This window comes from Phacochoerus africanus, chromosome 5 (genome assembly GCF_016906955.1).
Source record: "Phacochoerus africanus isolate WHEZ1 chromosome 5, ROS_Pafr_v1, whole genome shotgun sequence".
In the NCBI taxonomy this organism is placed as follows: domain Eukaryota; kingdom Metazoa; phylum Chordata; class Mammalia; order Artiodactyla; family Suidae; genus Phacochoerus; species Phacochoerus africanus.
Genome location: NC_062548.1, coordinates 47,931,987 through 47,954,865, shown reverse-complemented (window position 1 = coordinate 47,954,865; position 22,879 = coordinate 47,931,987). Strand labels below are relative to the sequence as shown.

At 37.0% G+C, this 22,879-nt stretch overlaps 1 protein-coding gene across 1 annotated transcript in view; it reads left to right on the top strand.

The window, feature by feature from the left end:
* ZC3H6 (zinc finger CCCH-type containing 6) overlaps nucleotides 1–22,879 on the top strand; it is a 64,184-nt gene that overhangs the window by 29,049 nt on the left and 12,256 nt on the right. The window contains exons 3-7 of the mRNA XM_047781183.1: nucleotides 2,423–2,545; nucleotides 10,221–10,497; nucleotides 14,570–14,703; nucleotides 17,695–17,811; nucleotides 18,543–18,654. Of these exons, the coding sequence (XP_047637139.1) occupies nucleotides 2,423–2,545; nucleotides 10,221–10,497; nucleotides 14,570–14,703; nucleotides 17,695–17,811; nucleotides 18,543–18,654 (763 nt within the window). The remainder of the gene's footprint in view (nucleotides 1–2,422; nucleotides 2,546–10,220; nucleotides 10,498–14,569; nucleotides 14,704–17,694; nucleotides 17,812–18,542; nucleotides 18,655–22,879) is intronic.

Below are 22,879 nucleotides of genomic sequence, written 5' to 3'. Positions count from 1 at the left end.
AAATAGAATCTAAACTGAGAGGACAAGAATGAAAGGGCTATGAAAGAACTGTCAGATAAAAGATGGGAGAAGGGAGCAAGGGGGGCCTATTTCAGAAGATACACAGCCATGTCATTTTTTTGGCTGCACTTGCAGCATATGGAAGTCCTTGGGCCAGGGATTGAATCTGAGCTTCAGCTGCGACCTGCACCACAGCTGCAGCAATGCTGGATCCTTAACCCACTGTGCTGAGCCAGGGATCGAACCCATGCTGCTGCAGACACCGGATTCTTAACTTGCTCTGCCACAGTGGGAACTCCCACAGCCATGTTTTTTAATACTCCATGCTAACAACGGAAGAAATAACCCTAGAGAGTGAAGCTAGGAAAGTTTTCCTGGCCCATTCCCCCTTTTATTTTTATTTATTTTATTTTATTTTTTTGGTCTTTTTGCTATTTCTTGGGCCGCTCCCGCGGCATATGGAGATTCCCAGGCTAGGGGTCCAATCGGAGCTGTAGCCACCGGCCTACGCCAGAGCCACAGCAACGCGGGATCCGAGCCGCGTCTGCAACCTACACCACAGCTCACGGCAATGCTGGATCGCTAACCCACTGAGCAAGGGCAGGGATCGAACCCTCAACCTCATGGTTCCTAGTTGAATTCGTTAACCACAGCGCCACGATGGGAACTCCTTTTTTTTTTTTTTCCATTCCCCCTTTTATACATGAGCAACAAAATTGCACCATGATCACATTCCATGTAAGTTATTATTTAAAAGAAGAAAAAAGTAGAATAATATTAGAGAAATAATATAGAGAAAGAATGCCCACAAAACATGAAAAACTTTAAAATAACGTGAGATTATTATAAATCATGTTATTTAAAAAATAAATTGTTATAATCATGTTATTTATAAATATTATAAAATATTATAAATTATGTTATTTAGGGAGTTCCCGCCGTGGCGCAGTGGTTAACGAATCCGACTAGGAACCATGAGGTTGCGGGTTCTGTCCCTGCCCTTGCTAAGTGGATTAAGGGTCCGGCGTTGCCGTGAGCTGTGGTGTAGGTTGCAGACGCGGCTCGGATCCCGCATTGCTGTGGCTCTGGCGTAGGCCGGTGGCTACAGCTCCAATTGGACCCCTAGCCTGGGAACCTCCATATGCCGCGGGAGCGGCCCAAGAAATAGCAACAACAACAACAATAACAACAGCAAAAGACAAAAAAAAAATCATGTTATTTATAAATCATGCTATTTAAAAATAACATGAGGGTGCTCAACCTGGGAAGGTAATTATTTTGATTTTTTTATTTTTTAAAAATTGCATTCATATTTGAAAAAGCTTATTCTTTTTTTTTTTTTTTTTTTTAAAGGGCTGCACTTGAGGCATATGGAGGTTCCCAGCCTACGGGTCAAATCAGAGCTACAGCTGAGGGTCTACACTACAGCCACAGCAACTCGGGATCCGAGCTGAGTCTGTGACCCACACCACAACTCACGGCAATGCCATATCCTTAACCCACTGATCGAGGCCAGGGATCCAACCTGCGTCCCCATGGGTACTAGTCAGATTCTTTTCTGCTGAGCCATGATGGGAACTCCTGAAAAAGCTTATTCTTAACATTTGTCAGTCACTATCAATTACTCATGGTTCGCATTTCACCTTTGCTCAGTTTTGTGGATTGGATTTATTTTATATTTATAACTTGGAATGTCTTAGCATCCTTTAGATTTAGAGTATTTATGTAATAGATTAAGAACTCTAGGAGTTCCCATTGTGGTGCAGCAGAAACGAATCCAACTAGGAACCATGGGCTTGTGGGTTCGATCCCTGGCCTTGCTCAGTGGGTTAGGGATCCGGCATTGCCATGGGCTGGGGTGTAGGTCGAAGATGCGGCTCGGATGTGGTGTTGCTGTGGCTCTGGTGTAGGCCAGCGGCTACAGCTCTTAATGGACCCCTACTCTGGAGATTTCCATATGCCACAGGCACAGCCCTAAAAAAAAATGACCAAAAGACTAAAAAAACAAAAACAAAAAAAACCTCTAAAGCTGTTTTAGGTAAAAATAAATTAATTCGTACTCTGTGTTCTTGGGCCTTTTTTGGTGATGAGGAACCAAGTTGATCTCCTTTAAGATTAGCTTAAATTTAAGGTCACTTTAGAGTGCAGAGGTGCAGCATTTTCTGTTTGAAGTCTTTGGGCCAAAAGAGATGATGGGGAAAATCCCTGAGCAAAGAGGAAGATGTACTATTCTTCAGAAAATTTTAGAGAAGATGGGGTGAAGGTGGGCTTTGGAGCAAGAATTTTTCAGATAATACTTCAGAACCTATTAGGATAATATAATCTATTGATTGGCACTTCTGGCTGAAACAAGTTTTTCTAGTTACTAGTTAAGTATTCTTCCTTTTGTAAATGTAACATATTTGGTTTTTCCTTCTTTTAGTATAATTCTCCATCCAGTGATGATAGTTCAGACTACAGTGTTGATTCAGAGGTTGAACATACAGAAAGTTCCCACAAAAAAAGAACTGGTTTCTACAGGGATTATGACATTCCATTTCCTCAGGTATTGCCTTTATTTTTGTTGTCATAAAATACACATAACATAAAATTTACCATTTTAACTGTTTTTCTTTTTCTAAAAATTGAAGTATAATTGACCTATAACACTATGTTAGTTTCAGATGTACAACATAGGATTCAGTGTTTCTATATATTACAAAATGATTACCATGGTAAGTCTGGTTACCGTCTGTCACCATACCATGTTATTACAGTATTATTGACTACATTCCTCATGTTGCACATTTCATACCTGTGACTCATTTATTTTGTAACTAGAAGTTTGTACCTCTTAAACTGTCTCACCTATTTCATTTATCCCCCATTCCCCTCTGGCAGCCACATGTTTGTACCTATGAATCAGTTTCTGTTTTTTTTTATGTTTGCTCATTTGTTTTGGCTTTTATTTTTTAATTTTTATTTGTTTATTTATTTTTTTGCTGTGCCTATGGCATGCAGAAGTTCCTAGGCCAGGGATCAAACCTGAGCCAACCCAAGCCATAGCAGTAACAATGCCAAGTCCTTTTCTGCTAGGCACCAGGAAACTCCTGTTTTGGTTTTTAGATTCCACATATAAGGGAAATAATAGGGTATTTATCTTTCTCTGTGGAGTCATTTCACTTAGCATAATGCCCTCGAGGTCCATCTGTATTGTCACCAATAGGCAAGATTTCATTCTTTTTTATGACTGAGTAATATTCCATTGTGTGTATACTACATCTTTTTTTTTTACCATTAATCTATTAATGGACACTTGGATTGCTTCCATATCTTGGTTATTGTAAATAATGCAGCAGTGAATGTAAGGGTCCGTATATCTTTTCAAATTAATGTTTTTGTTTTCTTTGGAAAAATATATAGAAGCAGAATTGCTGGCTCATGTGGTAGTTCTATTTTTCATTTTTTGAGGAACCTCCATACTGTTTTCCACAGTAGCTGCAGCAATTTACCATTCCAGCCAATAATGCACAAGTGTTCCTTTTTCCTCTACATTTTCACTAACGCTTGTTATTTGTCTTTTTTATGATAGCCATTCTGACAGGTGTGAGGTGATATTCCTTGTGGTTTTGATCAGCATTTCCCTGTTAATTAGTGATGTTAAACATCTCATGTGTCTGTTGGCTATTTGTTTGTTTTTGGAAAAATTCATTATATTCACCATTTAAAAATATACAATCCAGTGACATTAAGTATATTTACAGTTTTATGCAACCATTATTTCTATCCATTTCCAGAACTTTTTCATCATCTCAGACAGAAGCTGTGTGTCTATTAAGCCATAATACTGCATTTCCCCCTCCCTGCGTTCCCGGTAACCACTGTTCTACTTTCCATTCTATGAATTTGCTTGCTCAAGGTACTTCAGTAGGCGGAATCATACAGTATTTGTCCTTTTGTATCTGGCTTATGATAATTTTTTCAGAGTTCATCTGTGTTGTAGTATGTATCAGAATTTCCTTCCTTTTCAGGGCTGAATAATATTCCATCATATGTATCAACTATGATACATGTTTATCTGTTACTCTGTTGATAGATACTTGGATTTCTTCCACCTTTTGACTATTATGAGTAATGTGGGGGTACAGATATCTCTTTGAGACTCTGTTCTCAATTCTTTGGGGTATATACCTAGGAGTGGAATTGCTAGATGATAGGTTAATTCTACATTGATTGTTTCCCACAAAGGCTGCACCCTTTACATTTCCATTAACAATGCACGTTTTTCTGGTTTCTCCACATCCTTGTCAAACTAGTTATTCTCTGGGGCTTTTTTTTTTCTCTTTCTTTCTAATAATAGCCTTCCCAATGAGTGTGGAATGGTATCTCACTGTGGTTTTGAGTTATGGCTTTTTTAAATTTTATTTTTCCTTTTTCTTTTTACAACCATTCTGTGGCATACGGAAGTTCCTAGACTAGAATCAGAGAGTTCCTAGAGTTCTAGGAATCAGAGTTCCTAGAGTTCCTAGAGTTCTAAGAATCAGAGTTCCTAGAATCAGAGCTTCAGCTGAGGCAACACTGGATCTGAGCTACACCACAGTCGTGGCAACACTGGATCTGAGCTGCATCTTCAACCTGTGCTGCAGCTTGTGGCAATGCCAGAACCTTAATCCACTAAGCAAGGCCAGGGATTGAACCCACATCCTCATGGATACTATGTTGGGTTCTTAACCCACTGAGCCACAATGGGAACTCTGGGTTATTGCTTTTTCCAAGAGAAAAATTAAACTTTCTCTTTTTTGGGTGGGTTGGGGGTGTTGATGACTCTGATGGGACTCAAGAAAAATTAAACTTTTAATTTTTTCCTTTGCTTTCTGATATTTTGAAAGAATATTTTATTGGACATATGCTACAAATTTTCTATCTTTGAAAGTAAAGAATGCCTCGTGTATTTGTTTGCTGGGGTTGCTATAACAACATACCACAGACCTATGGCTTAAACAATAGCAATTTATTTTCTCACAGTCTGGAGGCTAGATCTAAGTCCAAGATCAAGGTGCTGGCAGGATTGGTTTTGTCTGAGGGCTGTAGGGTAGGATCTATTTAGGGCTTTCTCCTTAGCTTGTGGATGGTCACCTTCTTGCTGCTTTGTCTCCACATGGTCATCCCTCTGCATGTGGACCCTCGGTGTCTTTTAAGGACAGCAGTCAGATTGGATTAGGGCCCACTCTAACATCCTCATTTTAACTTAGTCACTTCTTTAAAGGCCCTCTCTCCAAACACTGTCACATTTTTGAGGTACTAGGAGGTAGTGTTTCAACAAATGAACATTGTGCCATCTACGTCTTCACGTGCAAATGTTATTTAACATGTTTTATTTTGCTTTATTTTTTTCGGCCGCACCTGTGGCATATGGACGTTCACAGACCAGGGATTGGATCTTAGCCACAGCTATGACCTGTGCCACATAACTCACTGCTCTGGGCTAGGAATCTAACCCAAGCCTCAGCAGCAACCCAAGCCACTGTAGAGTCAGTGCTGGATCCCTAACCTACTGTGCCGTAGCAGGAGGAGCTCCTTGATATGTTTTATACAGAAAAAAAATTTAAAACAACATGATATACTTTATATCTTTCTTAAGTTGCACTATGTGAACCAAGTCTTCAATATAAACATTATTTTGTGCCGGAAAAATCCTGATGCTCTCAGGAGCAGTGAGGGATATTCAGGTTGATGTGCATGTGTCTGAACAATCCCAGACTTTCTGAGTTCTGCTTCCTGCCATTCTGTCTATTGCTTGTCTACAAGAGCTCTATTCTTTCATCTCATTTGGTGTTCCTAATCTTTTGTGAGCTAAGAAACCAAAGTACTATGTCTGTTAGGGTTTTTACTACTGCTTTCTATTTTTCTATTGCCTTCTTTATAGTTAAGGTTGCTCAGTGACCATTGAGTCAGTGAGCTTTTATTAAAATAAAAAAATTATACTCTGCTTAATAATTTTATCTGTTTAGGTACACATGAGAATGTATGTATATATATATGCGTATACACATACTCCTTGTGTCTAGTGATTTAGCAGTGAATGGTGCTGCCATTTCTTAAGTGTTTCTTAGAAAATTTTAACAGCTATTCATTAGAATTATTTTTACCACTAATGACAGTTTTAATTTTTTTAAAGTATAGTTGATTCACAATGTTACGCCAATTTCTGCTGTACTGCAAAGTGATCTCTAGTTCATCAGTGACAAATTTTAAGTCAGCTCAGCAAAAACTGATGTGGTATTTAAATTTGATCACTCGTTAGATTTTTTCTTTTTCTAGAAATAGTCAGAAGTCATTTGGAAACTCTTCTAATGAGTGAAAAAATGTGCAGGATGACATACTATTTTAGATAACAAGGCATTTAAAAATATCAAGTAATGAGATTTGTAAGCTCTTGACTCATAAGCTGTCAGTAAAAGTAACTCATAAAAATGAGATATAGAATATTTAAAACAGTAGCAGAAGTACTTAATATATACAAAGCCTTTTGTGGAGGCCACTCTAAAGGAGAGGATCAATTTGTATGTGTAAAGAATAGCATGTTTTAAGTAACTCATGTTTTCTTAAACATTATAGTTATTTTCATTATGTTAAATATTACATATTCCTACAAATACAGTGTATTTTTGTTTCAAAAATTCAGTTAATGAAATTAAGAAAAAGGATTATGGCCATACCTACAGCATATGGAAGTTCCTGGGCCAAGGATTGAATCCGAGCCACAGCTGTGACATATGCCACAGCTGCTAAAACACCGAATTCTTTAACCCACTGTACTGGGCCAGGGATTGAACCCGCACCTCTGCAGCAACTTGACCCTGCAGGTTGGATTCTTAACCCTTCTATGCCACAGCGGGAACTCCAGGGATGACTCTTTTTTTTTTTTTTTGTCCTTTTTTGCTATTTCTCGGGCCGCTCCCATGGCATATGGAGGTTCCCAGGCTAGGGGTTGAATCGGAGCTGTAGCCACCGGCCTACGCCAGAGCCACAGCAACGCAGGATCCGAGCCGCGTCTGCAACCTACACCACAGCTCACGGCAATGCCGGATCGTTAACCCACTGAGCAAGGGCAGGGACCGAACCCGCAACCTCATGGTTCCTAGTTGAATTCGTTAACCACTGCGCCACGACGGGAACTCCTGGGATGACTTTTTTTAAGAAAGTATAGTTGATTTACAATGTCGTGTGTGCTACATTCTGCTATACAGCAAGGGACAATTTTTTATATTTACCTACATTTCATTTCCAGTACTCTTCGTTCCTCTATGTAGATGCGAGTTTCAATCTAATATCATTTTCTTTTAACCTGAATCCCTTTTAGTCTTTATTTAGCATTTCTTGTAGTGCAGGTTTGCTATCAGTAACTTCTCTCCACTTTTATTTATTTGGAAGTTGTTTGTTTCATTCTTATTTTAATAACTTCATGTTTTGTCATAATGACTTAATAGAAAACTTCCAGGAATGATACAAAAAATTCATCTATCTTTCACCCAGATTCCCCAGTTGTTGACATTTTACTGCATATGATTTCCTTTCTCCTTTTTATCTCTTCTCTCATCTTCTCTTCAAAGAGATCTAATACTCTTTTAAATCGATCTATTAAATTCTTAATCTCAGTATTTGTATTTTGTATGTCTAGAAGTTTGATTCCTTTTCAAATTTTCAAAGTAATTTTTATTGTTTCCAGTTCTCTGCTGAAATTCTCATAATGTTTTTTACTTGAATATAGCAAGTACAGATAATTTTAAATTTGTGTCACATAAATTCCAGTGTCTGGTGTCTGTATTTCTATTACCTATTGTATTTGCTGATTCTCTTTCATGTGATTTTTGTCTCTTATACCTCATAGGTGTGGGACGGGGGTTGTTTGTTTCTGTATTGTGTGCTGAATGATGTATTTGCAAAATATAGTGCATTTTATGGAAATAATTTGAGGTCTGGAATGATGTTCATGATCTCCAAAGAGTATTTTGACTTTATCTTGCCAGGTTCCAAGTGACCCTTGTAAATGCTATTCCAGTTTCAAGATTTGAGACTTTTCTGGGCCACCCAGATGACTTTAGATTGGACTGCAGCCTCTGATTCATAATTTGAGATTCCCCCATAATTGATGGGTATCTCAGAAACTTAGTAACTAAGGCTTCTACTTTTCCCAGACTCTGGACTTTTGTCCCCAAGATTAAAGGGAGAGTCAGAAGTGCTGTTGAACCTTTTAGTTTATTTTTCATGTTGGGCTGATTCTTTCAGAGCAAAAACAGCTCCAAATACTGCTCACTTCCAAGGATTTTCATCTATTCCATGGATAATGGTCCAGTAATGCTTCACAAATTTGTTAGCTCTCTGATGTCTACTGAGGGTTTGAAAAAAGTATTGTGCCTATCTTTTCTATGTTCTTTAGATGGAGGACTGATCTGAATTAAATTACTCTGCTATTAGAAGTCTGCTATTGGAAGAGAAAGTTCAGTATCATTTCCTTCACATATGCTTTAGGATTGACTCACTGAGATTAGAAAGTATATCCTAAAAATCCCATTAAATTAGATAACAAGTATCTGCTATTATAGGCCAGCAGTAGAATATAGAATTATCATCTAAGTATTAAATTAGAGGACTTAATATATCTTCCTTTTTCCTCATCCTTTTTCAGGGTCTTCTATTCCCTTATTTCATGTTTACAGAGATAGCCTGTGTTACAGAAACCAAATCTCCCCCCACAGACATTCTAGCACTTGGCAGGCCAAATTAGAGTCTATCACTGTAGGAAGAACCCCTCCACCACTCCCCACCACTCTGAGATGGGGGAGGTGTGCATCCTTAGAGGGCTACTGGGCTTATTTGCAGTTGGGAAAACAAGGGAGGGTTGAATTGAAAGTTTAGGTACAATTCTGCTTTAAAAATATTGCTTAAAAAAGTTGGAAATCTAATACAGTGTCTCTAAGTTTTAAAATTGATGAGCTAATTTATTTTCCTGATTGCTTTAGTTACACTCTTTTCTCTATTTTCTAATTACTGAAAAGAACTTAGTATTTCTCTGCATTTTATTAAAAACACAGTCTTCATGTTGGTATTCTGCCAATGTGAAATTTTATATCACGTTTAGATTGCACTAAACTGAAAATGAGTCATGGTCTGGCTTTTTCTAGATCTTCAAGTTGTAATTATGTGCAGTTCAATTTTTTCTTGCTTTCTTATTTAAGAAATTGACATAAGATATGGTAGAAATAATAAATATTTCAGTGAATAGAGATATACTTGAATACTATCATTAAACTTCTAGGATTAAAGTGTATTTTTTTACATGCTTTAGTAAAAGCAGTAAAATTAATGTTTATTGCAATAAATAGTTTCTAATGAGCAATTTATTCACTAGATTTTTTTTTTACTTTTAAGGAAATCTTTTTTCTATTAGACCTCAAATATAAATATTTTCTTTTTACAAATTTGTCCTTACATATAGTTTTTTATTAAATATAATATGCTTAAACATGTCATTTGGGAATTTTTCAAAGCTAGGAGAATATATTTTCTATCTCCTCTCCCAGCTATTTTACTTTTTTTTTTTTTTCTCTTTTTAGGGCCGCACTCATGGCATATGGAATCTCCCAGGCTAGGGATCATAACGGGGGTGCAGCTGCCAGCCCATGCCACATCCATAGCAACATGGGATCTGAGCCACATCTGCAACCTACAGCACAGCTCATAACAACGCCAGATCCTTAACCCACTGAGCAAGGCCAGGGATCGAACCCATATCCTTATGCATATTAGTCGGATTCATTTTTCTGCACCACAATGGGAACTCCCTATTTTACTGTTTTTTTCTGTTTCCAAAAAGGCCTCTTCAGTTTTTTGTATCATGTATGATGGTGTGGATTTTAAAGTATTCCTGTGTATACAAATATTAAAGCATGGAATGTGAGAAACATAAGACATAGACATGGAAAACAAAAAGTGAACAAAACACACTCACCAGCAAGGATCTGTGACCATTATAATGTTTAATAACATCAGAGTAGCATTTAGCTTTTTGAACTTTGTTTTAAATAGTGCCATTGGTAAGTTCTAACCAAGAGGCAGAAGTAACCACTGTCTTCCCCTTCTTTCTCCAAACTTTATGGGGGAAAGAAGATGTCCTGTGTTACTATCAATTCCTATGTATAACTGAAAAGTCTTGATAATGCTTGCTCATTTTCACTTAGCATGGACATATATCAGGAAGCTACATGACATCAAAGAAGAGTCAACATAACAGAAAATTTAAAAGTAAAGAATATGATGAATACAGTACCTACAGTGATGACAACTTTGGTAACTACAGTGATGACAACTTTGGTAACTACAGTCAGGAAGCAGAGGAGGATTTTGCCAGTCAGCTGAAACAATACAGGCAAGCTAAAGAAACCTCAAATACTGCTTTAGGATCATCATTTTCTAAAGAACCAGGGAAAAAGCAAAGATTGAAAGGAATTCAGCAAGGTAAGTTTGAAATTGTCAAATCTGTTTTTGAATGTAAGAACCTTACTAAAACAGGTAGCTATGAAGTAAAAACTTAAATTTCTTGGCCTTTTCTCACGATCAGCTTGTTCTTGTGGTTCCTGAATTTGTTTTTACTTATACACCTGGAGGACAAAGACCTACAAATATTTTAGTCTGCATGATGTCTTAATATTTGAATTTAAAAGATTTCCTAATATTTTTAAAGTGTATAAAAATGTAAAACTACTTTCCTGTTATGTTTTTCCCCTCCCTGCTATGTGGTATCAGTACACTGAAGAAAATAACTTACCTTTTTCATTTGTATCTGTTACTCTGTATTACTTTATATTTTAGACCTGTAGGGACAGAATTCCAGGAAGCTATCCTTTTAATTAGGCCTTAAAATATAGCCATCATCTTTGTTATGTAAATGTACTCAGGACCATAGATATTCTTCAAGATCAGAAATAAGAACATAATCTAAAGAAACTTCTGGAGTGATCACCCATTCATCTGCTGCATTGAGGCACATCGTCCCCGGAGAGACCAGGGCAAGTGGGCATAGAAGTTATGGGTCAGCCTTGAGAATTGTTAAGTCAATACGTCTGCTTCAGGAAAACTGGAGCAAGATGAGGCTGAGGTGAAGTAGTGAGCACCCAGACCCTATGTAACTATTCTTTAATTATTATTGAAAAAAGGAATCATTTATGAATAAATCTGGTTATTTGCATGGCTTTTTTTTTTCTTGATTTCCTAGAAAAATTTCTTTGAAAAATGTGAATCTAGGTCTTGTTGAACTAAAGAGAAAGGAATTTGTCTATGCATATGCTATTGTAATTAGTAAGTTGTTCCTGAAGTCTAGACAGGGTGCTGTCAGAGATCATTCCACTTGGGAAATAAGGGGAATTCAGAGGCCGTGTTCTTCCCTTCCCACCTGGGGTTTTCCTTTCAAACTCTTTCTGTTTGTTCGGTTAAAGAATTGAGTATTGCATTTTATTTTGACTTTCATTTTTTCCCCCTGAGTTATGAAAGTAATATATGGTCATATATATTTTTATGTGTAGAAAAGATAACTCAGCAGAAATCTAAGATAAAATGAAAACAGTTTGAATCCGTACACCCAGAGACAATTACTATTAATATTTTTGGTGTACATTCTTCTAGAATTTTTTGACTTTTTTTTTTTTTTGGCTCTTTGGCTTTTTGGGCTGCACTTGCGGCATATGGAAGTTCCCAGGCTAGGGGTCTAAGTGGAGCTACAGCTGCCGGCCTACATCGAAGCCACACAGCAACGTGGGATCCAAGCCACATCTGTGACCTACACCACAGCTCATGGCAACACTAGATCCTTAACCTACTGAGCAAGGCCAGGAATTGAACCCACATCCTCATGGCTACTAGTTGGGTTTGTTACCACTGAGCCACAACGGGAACTCCTTGACAATTATTTTTAACAAACAACTGTATACTGTTGTAACTTGTATTTGTCCCTTAACTGTGAATTGTATCTCAGTTATTCTTAGGTTAATGAGTAGATTTTAAGGCCTACATTCTATTGAATTAAACAGATATGCCATAACTTGTCTAATAATGGTTAGGTTTGTTTGGTAAATTTTTTTTCTTTTTTTTAGATCTGCAGGTGTGGCAATTGGAAGTTCCCAAGCTAGGGGATCAAATCAGAGCTGTAGCTGTGCCGGCCGACACCACAGCCACAGCAGCACCGGGTCCGAGCCATGTCTGCGACCTACACCACAGCTTGAGGCAATGTGGCTACACTGAGCCACAATGGGAACTCTGTTACACTTGTTTTGTAGTAATTATTTGAGATTTAATTTGCACCTGGTTTTTAAAAAAAATTCTGTTATTAACCCTGAATGTTTATACAAATCTTTTCTCAGCAAACATTTTTTCTTAAGAATAAATGCTGAAATGTAGAATTGAGTCAAAAGACATAGCCACATTTGAAGATTTTTGATCCACATACCAAGTTGATATCCAAAAAGGTGATGTAGCAATTATAACAGCCCTGCTAGTGTGTGAAAATGCCACTTCCTCAACTTCCCTACCAGCATAATTCTTTGAGGTGAAAATGGTGTGTTATTTTAAATTTTTTAATTTCTTTGATTTCTTTTAATGAAGTGAAACATTTTTCTGTATATTTATTGGCTTTGTATGTTTAAGATCATTAGAAAACTTATTAGTTCAATATGACTTTGGTAAAATGAGAAATCATTTTGGGTTTTTTTGGGGTTTTTTTTGTTTTTTTTTTTGTCTTTTGTCTTTTTTGTTGTTGTTGTTGTTGTTGCTATTCCTTGGGCGGCTCCTGCGGCATATGGAGGTTCCCAGGCTAGGGGTTGAATCGGAGCTGTAGCCACCGGCCTACGCCAGAGCCACAGCAACGCGGGATCCGAGCCGCGTCTGCAACCTACACCACAGCTCGCGGCAACGCCGGATCGTTAACCCACTGAGCAAGGGCAGGGACCGAACCCGCAACCTCATGGTTCCTAGTCGGATTTGCCAACCACTGCGCCACGACGGGAACTCCAGAAATCATTTTGTATTGTAACTTAACTGCCCTAATATATACTTTTTATAATTTGCGTATCTTTTTGTTTTGTTTTATTTAATTAATTAATTAATTTATTTATTGATTTATGTTTTTGCCTTTTCTAGGGCCGCTTCTGTGGCATATGGAGATTCCCAGGCTAGGGGTCTAATTGGAGCCGTAGCCACTGGCCTATTCCAGAGCCACAGCAACATGGAATCCAAGCCTCATCTGCTACCCACACCACAGCTTATGGCAATGCCGGATCCTTAACCCACTGAGCAAGGCCAGGGATCGAACCTGCAACGTCATGGTTCCTAGTCAGATTCGTTAACCCCTGCGCCATGATGGGAACTCCTATGTGTCTTTTTAGATAAATTTTTTTTTAAGGGCCCCACCCGCCAGGGATCAAACCCACATCCTCATGGATACTAGTCCGGCTCGTTACTGCTGAGCCATGACAGGAACTCCTAGATACTTTTTTTTTTTTTTTTTGGTCTTTTTAGCTATTTCTTGGGCCGCTCCTGCGGCATATGGAGGTTCCCAGGCTAGGGGTCGAATCAGAGCTGTAGCCACCGGCCTACGCCAGAGCCACAGCAACACGGGATCCGAGCCGTGTCTGCAACCTACACCACAGCTCAGGGCAACGCCGATCGTTAACCCACTGAGCAAGGGCAGGGACCGAACCCGCAACCTCATGGTTCCTGGTCAGATTCGTTAACCACTGCGCCACGATGGCAACTCCATCCTAGATACTTTTAAATATCAAGTTTTTCTTTCTTTTTTTTAAAATTTTTATTTTTTGTCTTTTTGCCTTTTCTAGAGCTGCTCCTGCAGCATATGGAGGTTCCCAGGCTAGGGGTCAAATCGGAGCTGTTGCTGCCAGCCGACGCCAGAGCCACAGCAACTCAGGATCCAAGCCACATTGAGCGACCTACACCACAGCTCATGGCAATGCCAGATCCCTAACCCGCTGAGCGAGGCCAGGGATCGAACCCTCAACCTCCTGGTTCCTAGTCAGATTCGTTAACCGCTGAGCCATGATGGGAACTCCTAAATATCAAGTTTTTCTGAAGTTAAAGACAAGTGTAAATTTTACTTAGAAATATATGTGAAATCTACTCAAAATTATCAAAGGAAACTCAGTATGCTGCAAATTAATCACTAATACTCAAAGTGTCTTCCTTAGAGATGACTGTAATATTTAATTCTGTTAAAAAGAGAAAACCTTGTTAACAGCTTGTTCTAAGGAAAATTGAAAAGATTGACTAGTTTTGACTTCTCCAGCCATGTATATCCTTGTTTCTTGTCTTCCTTATGTTGTTAACATCCTGTAAGAAACGAAGAAATAAGCAGTACCCACAAAGTAAAATGTAAAGATTTTTTTTTCCCATTGACTCTGGAGGGGAAAAAAAGACTGCATGGTACATTAGAGACTTATTAAAATGTGTTATTCCCTATGAACTGGTAGATTGACGGCTGCGCCTTTTTAAAAAAAATATCTGAAGTATATTTTAACTTTTTTAGGTATTGAACATAGGGTTAAAAGTTTTAATGTTGCTCGTGGACGTGGTTTGCCGAAGAAAATCAAACGCAAAGACCGTGGAGGAAGGACCAATAAGGGGCCTAATGTGTTTTCAGGAACAGAGGACTTTCAAGAGGTACTGAGAATTTATATAGAATGAGGATAGGAGCATTTCCATCTCTTATTTGGCTGCAAAGAAAGCATTGTGATTTTAATGCTGCTTTCCTAGTAAATGAAAAATTTCCAGTTTAGATCAAATGAGTATAGTGAATTCCCAAAAAAGAAGTATTGTTTATATTAGTTAGGATACTAGGATACAGTTGCAGGATTAGATGATGTTTGAAAGCATCTCACTTACTTATTAGAGTTGAAGCTCTAATTAAAAGTAATTAGAATTCTAATTACTTATTAGAGTTGAAATCATTGAAAGAGAAGAAAGGAGATATAAATGGTTGGAAAGATGAATTCATGAACCATGTGTATACTAGATATTGAATACATAAGTGTTGAATTGAACCGAACTCTAAACAAGTACATTTCAACCTTGTAGTGACTTAGAATGGCCCAATTTCTGTATTCTGCCATTGTTCTAGTAGAGATTTAATTGAATTATACAGAGCAAAGGTGGATCATTAAAAGCTGCAATCTTGGAGTTCCCACTGTGATGCAATGGGATTGTTGGCGTCTTGGGAGCGCTGGGTCACAGGTTCTATCCCCTGCCAGGCACAGTGGGTTAAGGATCTGTCGTTGCTGCAGCTGTGGCTTTGGTCATAACTGCAGCTTGGATCTAAATTCCATAAGCCACAAGGCAGCTAAAAAAGGGGGAAAAAAAAGCCGAAATCTTGATTGATAGAAAAGGGATAATAATATAATTGGAAAATGCCCAGTCTTCTTATCTCTGGGTTTAAAGATATGAATGAACAAAGATGTCTTAATATGTACTTCTTCTTATACTATTTAGGGAGTTGTTAACAGGTGTGACCTAAAAAAAGAAGTTCAGGCCCAAATAAGTTTGTGAAACCCAGCACACACTGCTTTACTTTTGGGGATTTTCAGTCAGCATTAATGATTTAAAGCCTGTGAACAGGTGTGGCATAAAGAATCCTGTTTTGCTTTGTTCAATCCATTATTTTCAAAATTTACTTGACTATGAACTCTCTTTTTTCCACACACCTACTTATATTCATTCTTAACTCCCTGTTCCATGGAATAGCAGCTTTGGAAACAAGCTTAGACTTTTTGGGTGATTATAACATGCTTGTCCATCTTTCTAGACACCTGCAAACATCTAGAATGTACTGCTTTCACCAGACCAAATTAATATGAATGGTTTCTTTTTTTAGGGGGGGCTTTTTAAAAAAATTTTTTTTAATGATTTTTTTTCCATTATAGTTGGTTTAATATGAATGGCTTCTAAGTAAGCTTTCTTCTATATCCAATACTTAAATCCTATACGTGAAAAAAAATTAGCTTCTAAGCAAGTATGGTTTTGAACAAGTTACTGCCTATCTCTGGGCTTCAATTTGCTAAATTTATAAGATTATAGTATTCAATTAACTCTTAATGGCTGTGTCAATCACTGACATTTTAGATGTTTACAGTTCACTGTGTTTTCCTGGACCAACTTGAGTATATGTATATATTTTTAAAAAGAACCTCTAATATTATCTGTTCTCCTGGTATTCTTCGTGGTACTTTTTTTCAGAATTTTTATAGGATAATGTATATTTCATCAGTTGTGAGCACTGAGGATCAGGTTTAAGTTTAGCCATCTGTTGTCTCAAGGGTTTGTTATGAGGCAGTTTCCTATTTTCAGTAAATTGTGCTTTGTCCTCCATCTTATAGCAAATTGAGGGGAAATGGAAAACTGATATCAAATCAGAAGAGCAAATAGTAACTAAGCTCCTAGTGCACTGTGCATGCTAGGTGCTTGAAAAACAATACTGTTTTATAGAGCTCACGAATGGAAATCTTTAGTGTGACTAAGCATGATACTCTCTTGTCACTCATCTTTCTTATACTTGTAGCAAAAGTTGAATAGGGGACTGGGGAAAATAACTAAGGAAAACAAGTAGGACTGTGAGTTTTTACCATATACTACCTTTATTTAATTTTTTAAAAGTTAAAAGTTATATCTTCCTTTTTTCCTAAAGAAAGTACAAAATAACCACACATGCAAACAATCTATAATTGTTTAGAGCGCCATCTAGAGACATACACTGTTAAAGATAAGGGTATATTCTTTTTAGTCTTTTTTTCTTGTTTTATTTTTATAAACTGGGATCACTTTTTCACTTGGTAAGATATTTCTTAGGTCCTCAAATTATCTTTCCATCCCATGATTTTTTAATGACTGTATAATATTCTACCACCTAAATGTATCATAATGTGCTTTGTTTGGGATGTATAGAGTATTTCTCTATTGGGGGGGGGGTTGTTTGTTTTACTTGTTAATAATTATGCAGTAGTTGTTTTTGTAAATTAATTTTTGTGGGCCTTCCTGATAATTCCTTCAGAATAATCCTGAAAAGTATACACAGTATGGATATTTTGTCTTCTGTCAACAGTACATGGAGTGCATATTTTATTATATTTATTTTATTTTTTTATAGGGCTGCACCTTCGGCATATGGAGGTTCCCAGGCTAGGGGTCACATTGGAGCTGTAGCTGCCAGCCTACACCACAGCCACAGCAACACAGGATCTGAGCCACGTCTGTGACCACAGCTCACAGAAACACCAGATCTTTAACCCACTGAGCAAGGCCAGGGATGCTAGTCGGATTTGTTTCCACCAAGCCAAGACAGGAACTACTGCATATTTTATTATACCTTTGCCAAAACTGAGTAGTATTGTTAGTTTTCAAGCTTTTCATAATTTTGTTTTGAAAAATGTAGTTATGTGTCCTTATTAAATTAGAAATAAGTTTCTTTGCAAATATGGGTAGCAGTAAGCAGTTTCCTAGAAACATCTCTCTCTTTCCAAATAAATCAGTAGCCTCAGGATGTCCAGACTTCTCCACTTTTAATAATCAGTGTGTATTGCTTTCTAGATCCATTTGACTATAAATTTTAATACATATTTAATACTTTACTTGTTACATTGAAATTTTTTTTTTCTCTTGCAGTACAGCAAACCAGGGAAAAAATGGAAGGTTATGACTCAGGAATTTATTAATCAGCACACAGTGGAACATAAAGGAAAACAAATCTGTAAATACTTTCTGGAAGGAAGATGTATTAAGGTAAATTTATAAGGGGATCATAAATCATTTTAACTTCCAAAATAATTTTTAAAATTTAAAGTCATTTTTGGAAGGTGATTCGTTTTTTCATTTCTCATATTGTTGAATTAAAACTGGTTCTTCAAAATGTATCTTGTGTGAAATGCAGAACTCAGTTATATTCTGGGACAATAATATAACTTGCTGAAATTAGATTTTATTTAACAGAGACATAATGTTGACTGTATGCCAAATCCTGTTCAAAGTGGATTACTAATACTGAATGTTTTAATCTTTACAGTGACACAGTGAAATGTGGTTACTGTTATTATCCCCGTTTTAAACATGGCCAGGCCAGGAGGTTAGCTAAGTCCCCAGAGTAGCTTAGCCAGAAGTAATGAGCGCTGGTGGAACCCAGCAGTGCCCTCTGAGGTCATGGTCACTATGCTGCCTCTCTGCACAAAGCCACCTCCACTATCCTGGCATAGAATTTTAAGGGATCATTTGAATTATTATTAGTTCATTATTTAAAGACTGGAGATGGGGTTCTGGGATAGAAATCCTATAAAATTGGATTGTGATTATCATTGTACAGCTATAAATGTAATAAATTCATTGAGTAATAAAAAAAAAAAAAAGACTGGAGATGTGACGGTAGTTCTACCATGAAACACCGCAGTGAAAATTCAGTTCAATGGCTTCTTTTTTTCCTCTTCCTTTCTACTTTTTCTTCTTTTATTTTTTGTGAACAGGGAGATCAATGTAAATTTGATCATGATGCAGAATTGGAGAAGAGAAAAGAGATCTGCAAATTTTATTTACAAGGATATTGTACCAAAGGAGAGAACTGCATATATATGCATAATATCCTTTATCAAAATCATGTTAACCAAAATATTGAGGTTTTCAAGCATCATCTACAACCTAGAAAGCCTAGTTTGGTTTTAAATTTAAGATAACACAGTATATAAACTAGGACTAGTTAGCCTTTATACTTCAAAAGGGCAAACTGGTTTTTTTGGGTTTTTTTTAGGAAAATGAAATAAATTCCCTTTGGAAAAAAATCTTTGAAATAAAGGTCTTTTATATTTAATATACTCAGATTATAAGTATTTCAAGAGACTATGGTTCCTGGAGGAGTAGTTGGCAAAATATTTATTTCTGTGGCTTTATTGAGCTCATGTTGTTCATGAGCAACAAATTATCTTTGTTGAAAATTATGAAATCAGTCTTGTCAAATCTTACCACCAGTGATAAACACTGTATACTCTTCCCTATGTCTCTCTTTGGAAATCTATGTGTTTAAATTGTATTCCTGCCTCTATCCATATGGTATTTCATTATACGTGATCTCTCTCTCTTTCTCCACATATGTTTACACACACGAACACACACACACACATCTTTTCATGTTGATCCCCACTCCCCACCACCCAGAATATCCAGCTGGTTATTCACTACCATCTATGACTAATGAAGCTCTTCCCCACTGATTTGAAACTCCATCTTTATCATAAATGAAATATTTATGTATATGTTTTGTTATATAGACTTTTTGTTTGGCTCCATGGATCTCATTGCCCTTATGTCTGTTGCTTTGCTTTGATTATTCTTCTGCCATACCAGCACACTGTGATATTTGGTAGTCTTACATTTATTTTTCTTTCTTTCTTTTTTTTTTTTTTTGGTTTCTTTAAGGGCTTGCACCTGAGGCATATGGAAGTTCCCAGACTAGAAGTCTAATCAGAGTTGCAGCTGCTGGTGTACACCACAGCCACAGCATTGGCAGATTCAAGCTGTGTCTGCAGTCTTCACCACAGCTCACAGCAATGCTGGATCCTTTAACCTTACATTTATTTTTCAAGATACATTTTTAAATAGTCTAGACTAATTTTTTAAAAGGTTAAAAAGAAAAGAAAATGAAAAATTCTTATTTTTATAGGTCTGAGTGTAAACAATGAAATCGTAAAAGTACTAGAGAACATACATAAATGGATTCCCCTATATGCCTGGAAAACAGAAAACTTCCCAAGTATGACTTAAAATCCAGAAGCAATAAAGGGAAAACATTGAAAATTTGCATAAGATTTTTTTAAAATTTGTATAACAAAACACTGACATAAACAATGTAAAAGATAAATAATAAAATGGGAAAATTGTTTGTAACTTATATCACTTACAAAGAGGTAACAGCCTTAATCTGAGTTTCTAAAAATTGAGATGAAAAATGGATCAAGAATACAGATAATTTACAGAAAGAGAAATACAAATGGCTCTAAAACATGACAAGATACTCAGTTCTGTTCATAATAAGAGGAATGTAATTTAATCTATGCTAAGATACCATTTGTAGCTGTCAGATTTGCAAAACTCCACGGCCCCTCCCCAACACCCAAAAATGTGGCAGCAAAGTTTATTAGCAAGGCTGTTAAAAACAGGTACACTCAGGAGTGTGGCTCAGCAGATTAAGAACCCAACATGGTGTCCCTGAGGATGCAGGTTCCATCCCTTACCTGGATCCGGCTTTGCTGCAAGCTGTGGTGTAGGTTGCAGATGCAGCTTGGATCCAGTGTTGCAGTGGCTGTGGCGTAGGCGGGCAGCTGCAGCTTCAATTCGACCCCTAGCCTAAGAATTTCCTTAAAAAGAAAAAGAAAAAAAGAGAGATACACTCAAACCTTGTTGGTGAGAATTCAAAATGGTGTACCCCAGCCTGATACAAGGCTCACATTCAGAATATTGTATCATAAATTTAAATAGTTTTGAATGGTCTAATGTCCAACATATTTGTAAATATTTGTATTTCAAAATAAATTCGCTCTTTGAAATGTTAAAAAAAAAAATGCTGTACCCTCATGGAGGAGAACTTGGCAGTGTCTGGCAAAATCATACATGAATCACCCTTTACCCTAGCAGTCCTACCATTTGCAAAGCCTGATGAATCAATGGTTCTGGGCAGTGATTACTGATGGCTGCTAAAATCATTAGGTGAAAGATTGACAAGATAGTAATTTGTACTTTGTAATTGATGGATTGAACTGATAACACCTGAACCAACTTAATCACTATAACAACCAGGCACTAAATGCCTCTTGATATGATGCAATGGGAAGTATTTCATTACCACCTATGACAAATATTTAACAAATGATACAGTAATAAAAAGGGGAAGGGAATTTATAGAGCTCAGTAACGAAAACTTGAGAGACATGTCAACTAGATGCAATTTGTGGATCATGTTTGGATCTGAATAAATCAATTATAAAAAGACATTTTTTGGGAATTCCCGTCGTGGCACAGTGGTTAACGAATCCGACTAGGAACCATGAGGTTGCGGGTTCGGTCCCTGCCCTTGCTCAGTGGGTTAACGATCCGGCGTTGCCGTGAGCTGTGGTGTAGGTTGCAGACGCGGCTCGGATCCTGTGTTGCTGTGGCTCTGGCATAGGCCGGTGGCTAAGGCTCTGATTCGACCCCTAGCCTGGGAACCTCCATATGCCGAGGGAGCGGCCCAAGAAATAGCAACAACAACAACAATAACAACAACAACAAAAGACAAAAAAAAGACATTTTTTGAAAACAGTCTGGAAAATTTGTATATTGGCAGGTTATTAGGTGAAATTAATGCATTAATTTTTCAGATTAATGATAAGGTTGTGATTGCTAAGAAGAATATTCCTTATATGTTTGAAATAAATACGGTAATCTTTACAGATGAAACACATCTCTCCAGTGTTTGGAGGGAGAGTACTGAAGAGAGTATTAGGAGTGGCATAAAAATTGGTAAAAATGGTAAAAATTGTTGAACCAAATGGTAACAATTGTTGAACCTCTGTGGCCAGCATGAGGGAACTCATTTATTATTCTCTCTTCTTTTGGTATATGTTAGATAATTTTCAAACTAACTTTCTTTTTAATCTAAGTAATCTCATATTTCAGGGATAACTATGATAATAGTTTGGCATGAAGTCTTTCAGACTTTTTCTATGCTAAGGTATATGCGTGTAAGTGGATCTATTTATGTGTGTATATTTTTACATAAAATGTTTTATACAAATGTGATCCAGCTATGCTTGTGAAGACCATTTTAAACTAACATTTACATCTTTATTCATATGAATTTTATTTTCATATATGATGTGCAGTAAGCATTTTATTTTTTCCAGATGGTTAACTCATTGTCTCTTCTTCATAGGTAAAAAAATTTCGCCTTCAGCAGATCCTAAGTTTTCCTGTGTACACAGTCCTGTTTCTATACCACTATTAGACATGGTGCTAGTTTTCTCTCTATAATGTTTTATATTTACTAGGGCAAATACTCCTACCTTCTTTATCAAAATATTATAATGAATTAACCTTATTCAAGAAGAAATTTCTTTTTCAGACTTGACATACTCCTTTAGAAACTAGACACCTTATTGAACTGTTTCTGAAAGATTTGTCTATTCTTATATTTTTCCCCATAGTCATGTCATCTGTAAATAGTGACAATTTTACTTCTTTCATGACATTTATAGCTCTTATTTAATTTCAGTTGTAGTGGCTTCATTTCCAGAAAAAATGTTAAATAGTCATTATGGCAGTATAATACATGTTTCAAAGATAATGCCTTCTTGCTTTGACTTGTGGCAATAATCTTAAGATAGATATTTTAAAAAATCAGGTTAAGTAAATATATCCTTATTTTACTGAGAGTTTTTTAAATTAAAAAAGAGTTTTGAATTTTATCAGTTGTCTTGTTTTTTTCCTTGTCTTTTGTCTTTCTGGGGCCACACCCACAGTATATGGAAGTTCCCAGGCTGAGCTGTAGCTGCCGCCCTATGCCAGAGGTTGCAGCAATGCCAGATTCTTAACCCACTGAGCGAGGCCGGGGATGGAACCTGCATCTTCATGGACACTAGTTGGGTTCATAACACGCTGAGCCGCAATGGGAACTCCTCAGTTGCCTTTTGTATCTTCTAAGTTGATCATATTATTTTTCTCTCTTGACCTTATCAATGTGATGATTACAGTAATAAATTTCCTAAAACCACCCAGAAATTCCCTGAACGTACACCACCTGAAAATGGTATATTTTTCACTATACTTCTAGATT